Raw genomic sequence first — 14,102 nt, 5'->3', positions numbered from 1 at the left:
TTTACGGGCACCCTGTACCTCTAAAGTACACAGATGCAGCCCATTTGTTAACCCAACAAGACAAAACAAAGTTTCAAGTTTCTATCCCTTTAGTAATGTGGCCAAGCCTTTTTCATTTAAAATGCCTATAATTCTAGGTGAAAAGTTAAGAAAAAGTGTCAAAGGGATCAATTAAAAAATAGACATGAAAGTTCATTTCTTTGATGCTATAAGAATAGGTGGGTGGGTTGTGGGAATATGAAAAAGTAATACCTTCAGAAATAAAATATTAAAATAGGTAATCACTACTTTTCCAAAGTTGCATGCCCCATAAATTTTTCACTTATTGACTAACATAGCTGATCCCTTATAAAAACATCTGAACTGTCTATTTAAAAAAATAGCATACCCTTCACGGAGGTCAGGAGGCAAAGAGTAGTTGGTTCATTAAGAACAGAAAGAAGTGCCCGGGGGGCCTCTTAGGGCAGAGCTGATGGGAAGCCATTGCTGTTTGCTCTGTCATGAGATTGTCCCATCCAAGCAATCTATAAGGGACACACTCGGGACAGACTCAGTGAGCACCAAAGCCCCACTGAAGCAAGTCTTGCCCCAGAAGGGTGTCTCCAGCACAGTTCTCCCATTGTAGAAACAGCTGATCCTCACAGCCAATTGGCCTGGAGGTAAATTCCTCCCAATGATACCAACAATCAAGGCCTAACTATAACAAAATTGTGTACACAGCCCACAAAAGGGTGCACCAAGAGTGTCCACTTCAGGTAACTGGGGAGGCTGAGCCACTGTGTCCTATAGGACACCTACCACCCAAAGCTACCCTATCAACTCAGGGAAGCAGCAAAAATACAGAGACAAAGAAACAGATCACAAGGAAAAGAAATGGAGGAAAGCAAACGATTGGATATAGAGTTCAAAACCATGGTTATAAGGTTTTTCAAGAATTTCCTAGAAAAGGCTGATAAATTTAGCGAGACCCTCGAGGATATGAAAAAAGATCAACCAGAAATTAAGCATACACTGAATGAAATAAAAAATAATATACAGAGATCCAACAGCAGACAAGAGGACTGCAAGAATCAAGTCAAAGATTTGAAATACGAAGAAGTAAAAAACACTCAACCAGAAAAGCAAAAGGAAAAAAGAATCCAAAATTATGAAGATAGTGTAAGAAGCCTCTGGGACAACTTCAAGCATACCAACATCCGAATTATGGGGGTGCCAGAAGAAGAAAGAGAGCAAGATACTGAAAAGTATCTTTGAAGAAATAATGACAGAAAACTTCCCCCACTGGTGAAAGAAATAGACTTACAAGTCCAAGAAGCACACAGAACCCCAAACAAAAGGAATCAAAGAGGACCACACCAAGACACATCATAATTAAAATGCCAAAAGCAAAAGACAAAAAGAGAATATTAAAAGCAGCAAGAGAAAAACAGTTACCTACAAGGGAGCACCCATACAACAGAAACTACGCAGACCAGATGGGAGTGGCAAGAAATATTCAAAGAAATGAATAACAAGAACCTACAACCAAGATTACTCTACCCAGAAAAGCTATCATTCAGAATTGAAGGGCAGATAAAGAGCTTCACAGATAAGAAAAAGCTAAAGGAGTTCATCAACACCAAACCAGTATTACATGAAATGCTGAAAGGTATTCTGTAAGAAGAGGAGGAAGAAGGAAAAGGTAAAGATAAAAATTATGAACAACAAATACATATCTATCAACAAGTAATCTAAAAATTTAGTGAATAAAAAATCTGATGAACAGAATAATCTGGTGAATAGATCAGGGGTATAGAAAGGGATTGGACTGACAATCCACGGGGGGGGGGGGGGGGGGGGGGGGGGGGTGCGGAAAAGTCTGACAAAAATCATACACCTATGGATGAAGACGGGGGATGGGGGGTGGTGGTAAGGGCATGGAATGGCATGGGGTGGGAACCAGGTGGAGGGGAGCTATGGGGGGAAAAAGAGGAACAACTTAATAATCTGAACAATAAAAATTTATTATTAAAAAAGACCCTATAGCAAAGTAAAAAAACACAATACTGATGCTCATGTCTCCTACCCCATACATTCTGATTTAGTTGGTATAAAGTGCAACCTAGGGATCAGAATTTTTTTTTAAATCCTCACCCAAGGTCATGCTTTCATTGATTTTGAGAGAGTAAGGGGGAGAGAGAGAAACATAAATGTGAGAGATAAATATTGGTCAGTTGCCTCACGTATGCTCAGTGCAAGAGGATCCAATCCTCAACCGGGGTATGGGCCTCAAACCCCATACCGTACAGTGTACAGGTAATAAATTTCCTTTATTTTCATTTAACAATAAATCTGTACTGTATTCTTCTTCATGGAAAAATAAGACATCCCCTGAAAATAAGTCCTAGCGCATCTTTGGGAGCAAAAATTAATATAAGACACTGTCTTATTTTGGGGAAAACAGGGTATGATTTCATTCAGAAGAAAACCTTGCATACTCATCAGAGAAGGCAAGTATTTGGGAATCACAGCACGTTGGTTTGAGAGCTGAAAGGCCTTGAGGGACAAGGGCATTGTATTTATTTGGGAATGTTAATTCTTACTGCAAGCACTCTCCAGGGTGTTGGGGCTATTACTTTAATGAAATTTCACCCATAATTCAACAGGTACAAAATTTCTTTCTTCAGGAATTAACTGAACCTTACTCTTAAACATTCAGTTTCCCTTAACTATAAATATCCCATCAGAATATAGGACAGTGTAGCTTCCACAATAAGATTATTATTTGGGTACATTCAGTTTAGGATAATATCATTATAGAAATTGGAGGTACATGATTAAGTCTAATTTGCTTTAACTTTTGGTATTTTTTAATCCGTAAATTATTTCCTTAAGTCAATATGTGCCCAAAAGAGGGCAATGCCTGATTAACAACATCCTTCTAGCAAAATGCATGTCTACTGAAATCAACACAATGTGGATACAAACCTAATTGAAGTCACTTATTCAAAAAAGAGTCAAAGAAATCTTGAAGTATGAGGAGATGCCCCTATCAAAACAGAGAATATTTTCAAAACAGTTCAGTTATAGAAGGGCTCTGATAAGTTCTGGAATACAGAATGCTCCTGTTCAACGGGATACTGAACAACATAATGACAGCCCCACATTTAATGGTAGAGGGAGTAACAGAGTCTGGAGCCAAATAAGTCTTTAGAGGTGATTTCGTGAAAAGATGATGTATTATGAGAGCTGGAACCTTATTTATTTATTTATTTATTTATTTATTTATTTATTTATTTATATTATTTTAGAGAGCAAGGAAGGGAGAGAGAAACATTGATTTGTTATTCCCCTTCTTTATGCATTCATTGGTTGAACCTACAACCTTGGCATATAGGGACTACATTCTAATCAACTGAGTTTTTCTGCCAGGGTGAGAGCTGGAACCTTACTAAAGCTCCACTAGTATCATTACTCTTATGATAGTGACAGTTGAAATTCAAGTGATACTTGAGGACTTTTATATTTGGTTCCTATCATTTAATCATTTATCCTTGGAGTTCAGTATCTATCAAAATAAAAAAAACATTGGTGGGGTTTTTTGTTGTTTTGGTTATTCCTCACCTGAGGATGTTTTCTCCATTGTTTTTGTTTGTTTGTTTTTTAGAGACAGAGAGAAACATGGATGTGAGAGAGACACATCGATTGGTTGGTTCTCACACACACCCAACCAGGCCTGAGGATCGAGCTTACAACTGAGGTATGAGCCCTTGACCAGAATCACACCTGGGATCCTTCAGTCAGCCTTATGTTCTATCCATTAAGCCAAACCAGCTAAGGCAGTGGTTGGCAAACTCATTAGTCAACAGAGCCAAATAGCAACAGTACAACGATTGAAATTTCTTTGACAGCCAAATTTTTTAAACTTAAACTACTTCTAACACCACTTCTTCAAAACAGACTTGCCTAGGCTGTGGTATTTTGTGGAAGAGCCACACTCAAGGGGCCAAAAAGCCGCATGTGGCTCGGGAGCCGCAGTTTGCCGACCACTGAGCTACGGCAATAAAAAACATTAGGGTATCTACAAGAACTAAACTGAATTCTAGTCCATTGTGAACTCTCCACAAGCACCTTCTTACTCTCTCAAGGGCTTCTCTGGTAATCAATGATCAGGGCTTTGGAAAGATCAGAAGCTAAGCACAAAGGCTTTCTAATACAAGGTGCAATAAACTAAATGCCCAATTTATATGTTGAAAAATAACCCCCCATGTGATGGTGTTAGAAAATGGTTCCTTTGGGAAGTAATTAGGGCATGAGGGTGGAGCCCTTTATAAATGAGATTAGTGCCTTATAAAAGAAATCCCAGAGAGCTCCCTTGTCCCTGATGCCATGAAAAGACACAGTAAGAGGGTGGCCATCTATGAACCAGGAACAGGACCCTCACCAGACAACCAATCTGTCTGTACCTTAATCTTAGACTACCCAGCCTCCAGAACTGTGAGAAATAGATTTCTGTTGTTTATAAGTCACCTACTCTATGATATTTTTGTTATAGTAGCCTGAACAGAACAAGACACAGACAGGCAAACTTTTTCTGTAATGAGCTAGATATTAAATATTTTATGTTTTGTGGGCCATATGGCTGGCCTATATTGCAACTGTTCAACTCTGCTATTGTGGTGTAAAAACAGCCATATATAACATGCAAATGAATGCCTGTGGCTGTGTGTTCCAATTAAACTTTATTTATGAACACTGAAATTTGAATTTCATATCATGTGTGTGTGTGTCGTGAAATATTCTTCTTTTGATTTCCCCCCCACCATTTAAAAGGTAAAAACCACGTTTATCATGCAGGCCACATAAAAGCAGGCAGATGCTAGACTTGATGTATGAAGCATAGTTTACCAACTGCTATAGAAACTTAACCAAAACAGGAGAAGATTTCATAGTTGTCAATATAATAGTTGTCAAAAAATTATCTTTTCTCCAAATAGTCAACAAGCACATGAGAAGAAGCTCAGTATCATTAGCCATTAGGAAATACAATCAAAACAACAATGAGAAATCACTTCATACCCACCAGGATGCTATAATATTATAATAATAAAAAGTGGACAATAACAAGTGTTAGGGGTCGGGGGAGTGTTAGGGAAGATGTGGAACAATGGGAAGCCTTGCATATTGTTGTTGGGAATGTAAAATGGGTCAGCTGCTACAAAAACAAACAAACAAACAAACAAAAAACAGTTTGGCAGTTCCCTGACCCTAATAAAATGAAAGTGTAATTAAATGTCATAATATTGCCAATATTTCACAACTTTTCAGCCTTAAGACAATCATTAATTCTGGGCTCCTACAACCTGTAAGAGAAACAATCCCACTGATAGAGCCATACTTTATACTATCTTTATAATATGCTCAGGATAATGTCTTTAATGTTCATCTATTTTTTGCCCTGCCATAATTTAAGCACTTCCCTCTTATCTTATAGCCTGTTAATAAGAAAATGAGTACAACTACCTTCAATAAAATTATAAAGTCTATGGAATCAGAAGCAATTATGAAATCACCCTTCATCCTTGCCTTCTCCAAGTTAAAAAAAAAAAAGAGCCTTTGCTTTTACTTAATATGTTCTATCTTTTTGAAAGCTCAAATTCTTACATGAAATATTCAAAAAAAACTTTTATATATTTTACAAGGATAATTAAGAAAAATAGTTAAAATTACAGCTATGTAAAATAGCAATGTAATAAGTAAAATGCAATTAATAATTTATTTTTTTTGGATTTAAGAAAATATATATCTTATTGATGTTTTACAGAGAGGAAGAAAGAGGGATAGAGAGTTAGAAACATTGATGAGAGAGAATCATCGACCAGCTGCCTCTTGCACACCCCATATTGGGGATGTGCCCACAACCAAGGTACATGCTCCGCAGATTAATGCTCTATCCACTGAGCCAAACTGGTTTCGACTTTTTATTTTTATTTTTAGATTTGAAATGCAATTAATAAATAATAATGACCCATAAAAAAGTGTTGTTCATATATTAATTCTACCCCATGGTTCTACTTCTAACATTCTATAGCACAATAAGCCTTACCAGGGGACTTTCCTTGCTGTGAGCTGCTTCTTCGCTCCCTGTATCTTATTGGAGTGGATAAATCTGTGTCTTTACTAGGCTTGCTAGCAGGCCCCATCTCTGAAATAAGGAATCCCATCTGTTCTGAAGGCAAGATATTCTCAGGTGGATTTGTCTGGCATTTTATACTGGCATCCACCTAAAATATTAAACCCACGCATTATTCTGAATTTTTATCAAATTATCAGAGGAGTTCTATTATAGAAACATGATCCAACAAATGTGCTTGTAAAGAGCCTTATGAACATTACCTTTGATTTTGTTGACTTAATCTGAATATTCAATAGTAAAATGTATATTTCCCCATATACAAACTGCTGAAATGCATGTGGAATCAAAACATTTACTTATACTCAGAGGAAATTTTAGCACAAAACCTATTCAAAAAAAAATTTTTTTTGTAAAATTCACACACACAAAAATTTGCAATTGGTTAAGGTTATCTTTTTCCAGTCTAGCACCCCTTTCAGGTTGCCCTCTGGTTGGTTATACTGCAGTGGCTATAAGCATAATCCTGTTGGATATCAGTGAGGACACTTTATTCTATAATTCTGTATTATTTGTCTTCAACAGGCTCTCAGTCCCTATAATCTAGATCTGCCCTGCTTATGAGGTATAAGTTTCTTTCTATATTTTATATGTACTTCAATTTAAAATTGAAGTTTACTCTTTTCTGGTAAAAAATTAGCAGCAATAAAGAATTAGCCTCTATCTTGATAATATGTCTCTCAAACTAGAGTCAGAATTCTGCTTTAGGAATGCTGATATTAGTAAGGAAGCTCAGAGTACTCACTAGTCATTTAGAATTCAGTAATGCTATAAGAAAGTATAAAAAGACTTCCAACCATCTCCTTATTTCCATGCTACATATGGCTGGGAAGTCCTAATATTATCTGTCAGATAAACCATCCCTTTTGAGTAGTGGAATTTAATCAGCCAAGCATACCTAGTCCATCCAAATTAAGATAGGAAGCAAAACTCAAGGAATGCTTTTAACATGTAAGTAAGTCTTATACACAGTACTCAGGCAGACTGGCTCTCCAGAGGTTGACTTCAGACCACAACATAGTGAGAAGAGGCCTGAGAGTTAAGATTACTTCTTTCTGAATCTTTTGTGCAGAACCACTGGGACAGGATCCTTCTAGGAAGCACAACCCAAATAAAATCGGAACAAACTCTCCCCTAAAACAGCAAGAAAACTAGGTACTTTAAGCCTTATTAGCACTTCTTCTTTTCCCCTTACCTGGTGTGGGCTAAACGGTAGCCCTTCCTGCACAAACACTACTGAAGGTGGAGATGGATTATGACTGAGCTGCTCCTTCAGTTTGACATGAGCTTGTTGGATGGCTGCAGATTCCTGCATTGTAGTATTTTCAACAGGCTGAGCTGTGTGGATGGTATACATGTACTCAGGTGACTGTGGTAGAGAGCAGGTAATTGCTTGTTCTGTTCCGACCACAAAAGATGTAATATCTGAACCTACAGGAGTAAGTGGCTCCAGCTGGCTAGCCTGACTTGTGGAAGACGGATTGTTATTGCTTGAATTAGCTAGGATATGTTGGCCTCTGTTAGACTGAGATGTTGGGCACTGATTCTCAACAGGCTCCACCTTTACCATCTCCAATTTAGGGGAGGAATGCAATTCATCTAAGATCCGAAAAACAGCCTCTAGGTTTACTTCTGTCTTTTTATTTTCATCAGTAGAACCACAAGGCCAATTAGGAGGCAGAAACTCAACTGGGTAGGAGGATGGCATTGGAGGATTCTGGGAAAAGAGAAAATAGGACTGTTTGGATAGAAAATCAAATATGAGGTTAAGGAGGAAAGAAACAGCATATAGACTGATGAATACTAAACATAAATAGGTTAAACTTAAAGCTTACTAAAAAAAACTTGAATACTAATCAACTTTTCCAGCAGTGATAGCTACAATTTTATTTTCAACATTTATTTAGTAACTATTACATTTCAACCACTATACTAAGTTTAATACTAGAATGGATCAATCATTCTCAGGGTTAAAGTACACAAAATCAAAAAGCTATAGTATCCCAAAACCTAATTTGCTGATAAAATGTCTATATATTGAGTTCTTCCATAAAGGCTGGCAGTCAAAAACATCACTTGTATCTATTATATACTTGTATCTATCATATACTATTGTACTTTAGGAATGTAGTAAGGAAATTTCAAACATAAGATGCTCACAAGTCCTCCAAAGCTTCTATAGATTCAGGGGGAGGTACTGTTCCAAATGATCTGAGAAAAAAATGGATGGAATATCGACTGGCCTTTGGTTCCTGAGATTGTTTTTAATAATAATAGATTTCAAAATAGCTGTCACTTCTAGATTGATGTTTAAGATGTATTCTCTTATACATTGTATTTTGCACAGAATATGCATTCAATTACATGTTTGGTGACAAATGATCTCAAGCTATGATATAAAATACTGAAAAGTAATTATTAAATAAAACGTAATTAATTGATATTGCCAAATGTAGAGCTTTGCACAGAATAGGCATTCAATAAACATTTGCTGATTATCTCAGATTATAAACCTGAAATACAGAAGAGTTATGATTAAATAAAACATGTAATATATCAATATTGCCAAACACACTATAAAGACTGTGTCAATAATTTAAAGAACACTAATGCCGCCGAAACTGGCTCAGGTCAGTGGATAGAGCATTGGCCTGCTAACTGAAAGGTCCCAGGTTCGATTCCGGTCAAGGGCATGTACTGTGGTTGTGGGGACATTCCCATTAGGGGGTATGCAAGAGGCAGCCAGTCAGTGATTCTCTCTCATTGATGTTTCTAACTCTCTATTCCTCTCTGTAAAAAATCAATAAAATATATATTTAAAAAATTAAATTAAATTAAATTAAAATAAAGAACACTAATGCTAAATAATGTAAATTTCATTGTTTAATTTTATGTCTACTTATCTTTATTTTCCTATAATAAACATGCATTGTCCTATAGTAAGAAAAATTTTTTAAAGATGTTTTAACTTATTTAAGACTAACATAATCAAGGTATGAACACTGTTAGAATATCTCCAGTATGATTCAGGGAGAAGGGTATCTGGATTCACAAATAAGAGCATCCAATTTGTGTGACAGCTATGTCATTCCAATAAAGATAAATAGACTGGACTATCAAGACTAATGATATCTTCCATGAAAAATGTCCAACTAAAGAGAGAAACCAAGATGGTGGCATAGGTAAACACCTAAACTGCTGCCTCGCACAACAATTTCAAAACTACAACTAAAACATAAAACGAACATCATCCAGAACCACAGGAAACGTGGCTGAGTAAAAATTTTACAACTAGAAGGAAAGAAAAGCACACTGAAATTCAGGGGAGCTGCGGAAAGCAGAGGTCCGGAGGTGCGCACGCGCGGAGAGGATTGACTGCTAAGTGCATGGCTGGCTTTCTCAAGCGGGAGGGAGATGGAAGCTCCCAACTGCGCTGAACTCCAGTTCTGAGAGAGACTCTGGGGATCCAGGCTCATTCAGGGAGAAACTGGACTGTCTGGCAGCAGCTGAAACTTGAGAGTAGCTTTCTCTCAGAGGTGCTTGCAGCGATTACCACCGGACACTGAGACCTGGAAGCCTCATAGGGCAGGGCTGATGGGAAGCCAAGGCTGTCTGCTCCACCCTGATACTTTGCCAGATCCAACCTAAGCACAGAGGCTTTTGCAATTTTTCAAGTCTTTTCTCATAAGGGTGTCTCCAGCACAGAAATTCTCCCATCATAGAAACAGCCAATTGGCCTGGAGGTCAATTCCTCCCAGTAATACCAACAACTATCAAGGCTTAACTATAATAAAACTGTGCACATAGTCCACAAAGGGGTGCACCAAGAGTGTCCACCTCAGGTAACTGGGAAGGCTAAGCCACTGCATCCTATAAGACACCTACCACACAACGCTACCCTACCAACTCAGGGAAGCAGCAAAAATGAGGAGACAAAGAAACAGATCACAAAGAAAAGAAATGGAGGAAAGTAAACGACTGGATAGAGTTCAAAACTATGATTATAAGGTTTTTCAAGAATTTCCTAGAAAAGGCTGATAAATTTAGTGAGGCCCTCAAGGATATGAAAAGGTACCAACTAGAAATTATACACTGACTGAAATAAACAATATTATTCACAGACCTAACAGCAGACTAAAGGACTGCAAGAATCAAATCAAAGATTTTAAATACAAAGAAGCAAAAACACTCAACCAGAAAAGCAAAAGGAAAAAAAGAATCCAAAATTATGAAGATAGTGTAAGAAGCCTCTGGGACAACTTCAAGCATACCAACATCCGAATTATGGGGGTGCCAGAAGAAGAAAGAGAGCAAGATACTGAAAAGTATCTTTGAAGAAATAATGACAGAAAACTTCACCCACCTGGTAAAAGAAATAGACTTACAAGTCCAAGAAGCACACAGAACCCCAAACAAAAGGAATCAAAGAGGACCACACCAAGACACATCATAATTAAAATGCCAAAAGCAAAAGACAAAAAGAGAATATTAAAAGCAGTAAGAGAAAAACAGTTACCTACAAGGGAGCACCCATACAACAGAAACTACGCAGACCAGATGGGAGTGGCAAGAAATATTCAAAGAAATGAATAACAAGAACCTACAACCAAGATTACTCTACCCAGAAAAGCTATCATTCAGAATTGAAGGGCAGATAAAGAGCTTCACAGATAAGAAAAAGCTAAAGGAGTTCATCAACACCAAACCAGTATTACATGAAATGCTGAAAGGTATTCTGTAAGAAGAGGAGGAAGAAGGAAAAGGTAAAGATAAAAATTATGAACAACAAATACATATCTATCAACAAGTAAATCTAAAAATCTAGTGAATAAAAAATCTATGAACAGAATAATCTGGTGAATTTAATAGAATCAGGGGCATAGAAAGGGAGTGGACTGACAATCCATGGGGGGAATGGGGTGTGGTGGGTGCAGGAAGAGGCTGGACAAAAATCAAATACCTATGGATGAGGACAGTGGGAGGAGGGAAGGGCAGAGGGTGGGGTGGGAACCAGATAGAGGGAAGCTATGGGGAGAAAAAAGAGAAACAACTGTAATAATCTGAACAATAAAGATATATTAAATTTTTTAAAATGTCCAATTAAACCTGGCCCAAGTGGCTCAGTGGTTGAGCACTGACCTATGAAGCAGGAGGTCATGGCTCAATTCACAGTCAGGGCACATGCCCGGGTTGTGGCTCAATCTCCGATATGGGGTGTGCAGGAGATAGCTAATTAATGATTCTCTGTCAACATTGATGTTGCTTGCTTGCTCTCTGTCTGTCTGTCTCTCTCTCTCTCTCTTTCCCACTTCCTTTCTGAAATCAATAAAAATACATTTAAAAACAAAAAAGGAGACTATTTTTTTTAAATGTCCAACTAAGCCCTCCTGATCCAATTCTATACTCTGCAAACAACAATCTGACTATAATTTCACATCCCATGTGGACTTTCAAAAAAAAAGGAATGTTCTTTTGGAATGCCACTAGTAAGATATTCTTTTAAGAATGGAAGCTATCTTGGCTACATAATATCAAAGGCAAACACATAATTCCAATCTTTAAGCAATTATAGCATAAAGTACAAAGTATAGAATTTAATCTTATCCTAGAAATAGCAATCTAAAACAACTGTTTTGTAATAAATAATGAGAAACTAATTGAAGTAAACATAAAATTTTTAAGTGGAAAGAAAGGGAAAGAATTTCAGATGCCATTTTGGAAATAAATGCATAAGTTGGACTGTAGGTATTGGTGAGAGTACATGAATGGTCAATATATTGTAATGGTTTACGACCTGGAGGCTGAAGAACCACCACTTACATTTCTCGTTTTTTAATATCATTTTTCCTCTTTAAAAAAAAGTAGTTATCTACACCACCTTGAAACAATTTGTCATTTGGTGACATATAGTTTTATATATTTTTAGAGTTACCTGGTATTCCTTTTGCCAAGGGAGAGCCAAGAATAAATGTTCCAACTAACTTTCCCTAATGATGGAAATGTCCTCTTATCCATAATGATAGTTTGGTAGTACTAGCTTATGAGACTATAGAGCACTTGAAATGTGATTAGTATGACTGAGGAATAAATTTTATTTAATTTAAATTTAAATAACCACATGTGACTAGTGCCTACTATATTGGACAGTGCAGGACTAGAATAATCCTCAGACTTCATTTATATCAACTATTTTTAGAATTGAGAAAACGGAGGCCATAATCCACAGCTTACCTGTGGTTACTCGTTAAGATAAAATTACACTTTGAAATTCTGCAAGGTCAATACTATTGCACCTGATACACAGAGTATGTCCATTGTTCCAAGATCTTACCTGGAAGTAGTTGCAGTGTGCATAGGTAGAGGCAGTGGGAGTGACACAGCTGCTCAGAGCGTCCATGTGGGTGGAAGGAGAGCAGCACTGTAATACAGCTGGAACAAATTCAAAATAGAAAGTCCATCAACTAAAATAAGCTTCTATAGCATTCAAGGTACTCCCCTCTTTTATCTCGGAAAAGAGTGCTTTCCTTTGTGGGTGCAATAAAATGTATTTAGTCAGTTAGGTGCTATTGTTTGTTGAAAACATGATACGAAATTCATTTTAAAAGTCACTTAAAAGTGTCATGTCTATTTTTATAAATTTCTTAGCACCTAAACATTTTTGTACCTTTTTAACCAAACATTTATTTTTATTAATGTAATTTCTTTTTGTTGAAGGTATCAGAATATATTTGGAATTCCAAAATAATTATTTCAATCATTTTAATAGTAGTGCGCACTTGGAGGAGGATGTGTCTTTAAAGATAAAATAAGTATGAAATACTCTCCAAACATTTCTACCATTATACAATGCATCCAGTGAGATGTACGCAAAAAAATGTTTTAACATGACAAGTAGTTAGGAATTCAGATCCTAGCATCAGACTGCCTAGCTTTGGACCCCAGATTCAAAATTTAAAATATATTTTTTAAAATAACCAATCCCCTTATTTTTATTTTTAATATATATTTTGTTTATTGATTTCAGAGAGGGTAAGATAGAAACATCAATGATGGCAATCATTGATAGGCTACATCCTGCACATCCCCCACTGGGGATCAAGCCCACAACTTGATCATGTGCCCTTGATAGGAATGGAACACAGGACCCCTTAGTCTGCAGGCTGATGCTCTATCCACTGAGCCAAGCCAACTAAGGCAAAACTATCTTTGTTTTTTTAATAGCATTTTTAAAAAATGTGCTTTTATTGATTTCAGAGAGAGGAAAGGAGAGGGAGAGAGAAACATTGATTAGCTGTCTCCTGCACACATCCCTAGTGGGGAATGAGCCCACAACCCAGGTATGTACCTTGTCTAGGAATCAAACTGATGACCTGTTGGTACATGGGACGATGTCAACCAATTGAGCCACACTGGCCAGGGCGAGATCCAAAAATTTAATAGCTGCATAAACTTGAGCAAGTTAATCTCTTTGGCTTCAGTTTCATTAGTAAAGGGATGTTAATAGTACCTACCTAACATGCTTGTTATGAGGAATGAATGAATTAATATGCACAAAGAACTTAGAATAGTACTAGCATACTGTAAGCAGTCAATCAATAAATAGCTAACAGTGCTATTATTTTAACTAAAAACAAAACAAAACATTTTCCAAAGTTTCTCTTGATAGCAGGGTACCACGAAAAGACTGAACTCTTTATACTGGGATAGTTACACTCACAGATCCAGTCTTAAAAATAGGTTGAGACGAAACTAGTTTGGCTCAGTGGATAGAACATCGGCCTGAGGAATGAAAGGTCCCGGGTTCGATTCTGGTCAAGGGCATGTGCCTTGGTTGTGGGCACATCCCCAGTAGGGGATGTGCAAGAGGCAGCTGATCAATGTTTCTCATCGATGTTTCTAACTCTCTATCCCTCTCTCTTCCTCTATGTAA

General features: G+C 37.1%; 1 protein-coding gene across 1 annotated transcript in view; it reads right to left on the bottom strand.

Moving 5' to 3' along the window:
- Window positions 1-14,102, bottom strand: part of HSF5 (heat shock transcription factor 5) — a 30,174-nt gene that overhangs the window by 2,104 nt on the left and 13,968 nt on the right. Inside the window, exons 3-5 of the mRNA XM_036454198.2 lie at window positions 12,504-12,601; window positions 7,368-7,889; window positions 6,086-6,263 (exon numbers count right to left, since the gene is read on the bottom strand). Of these exons, the coding sequence (XP_036310091.1) occupies window positions 6,086-6,263; window positions 7,368-7,889; window positions 12,504-12,601 (798 nt within the window). The remainder of the gene's footprint in view (window positions 1-6,085; window positions 6,264-7,367; window positions 7,890-12,503; window positions 12,602-14,102) is intronic.

Source organism: Pipistrellus kuhlii, unplaced genomic scaffold, assembly GCF_014108245.1.
Source record: "Pipistrellus kuhlii isolate mPipKuh1 unplaced genomic scaffold, mPipKuh1.p scaffold_m20_p_28, whole genome shotgun sequence".
Taxonomy (NCBI): Eukaryota; Metazoa; Chordata; class Mammalia; order Chiroptera; family Vespertilionidae; genus Pipistrellus; species Pipistrellus kuhlii.
The sequence above is the reverse complement of the archived record's forward strand: the minus strand, read 5'-3'. Positions and strand labels throughout refer to the sequence as shown.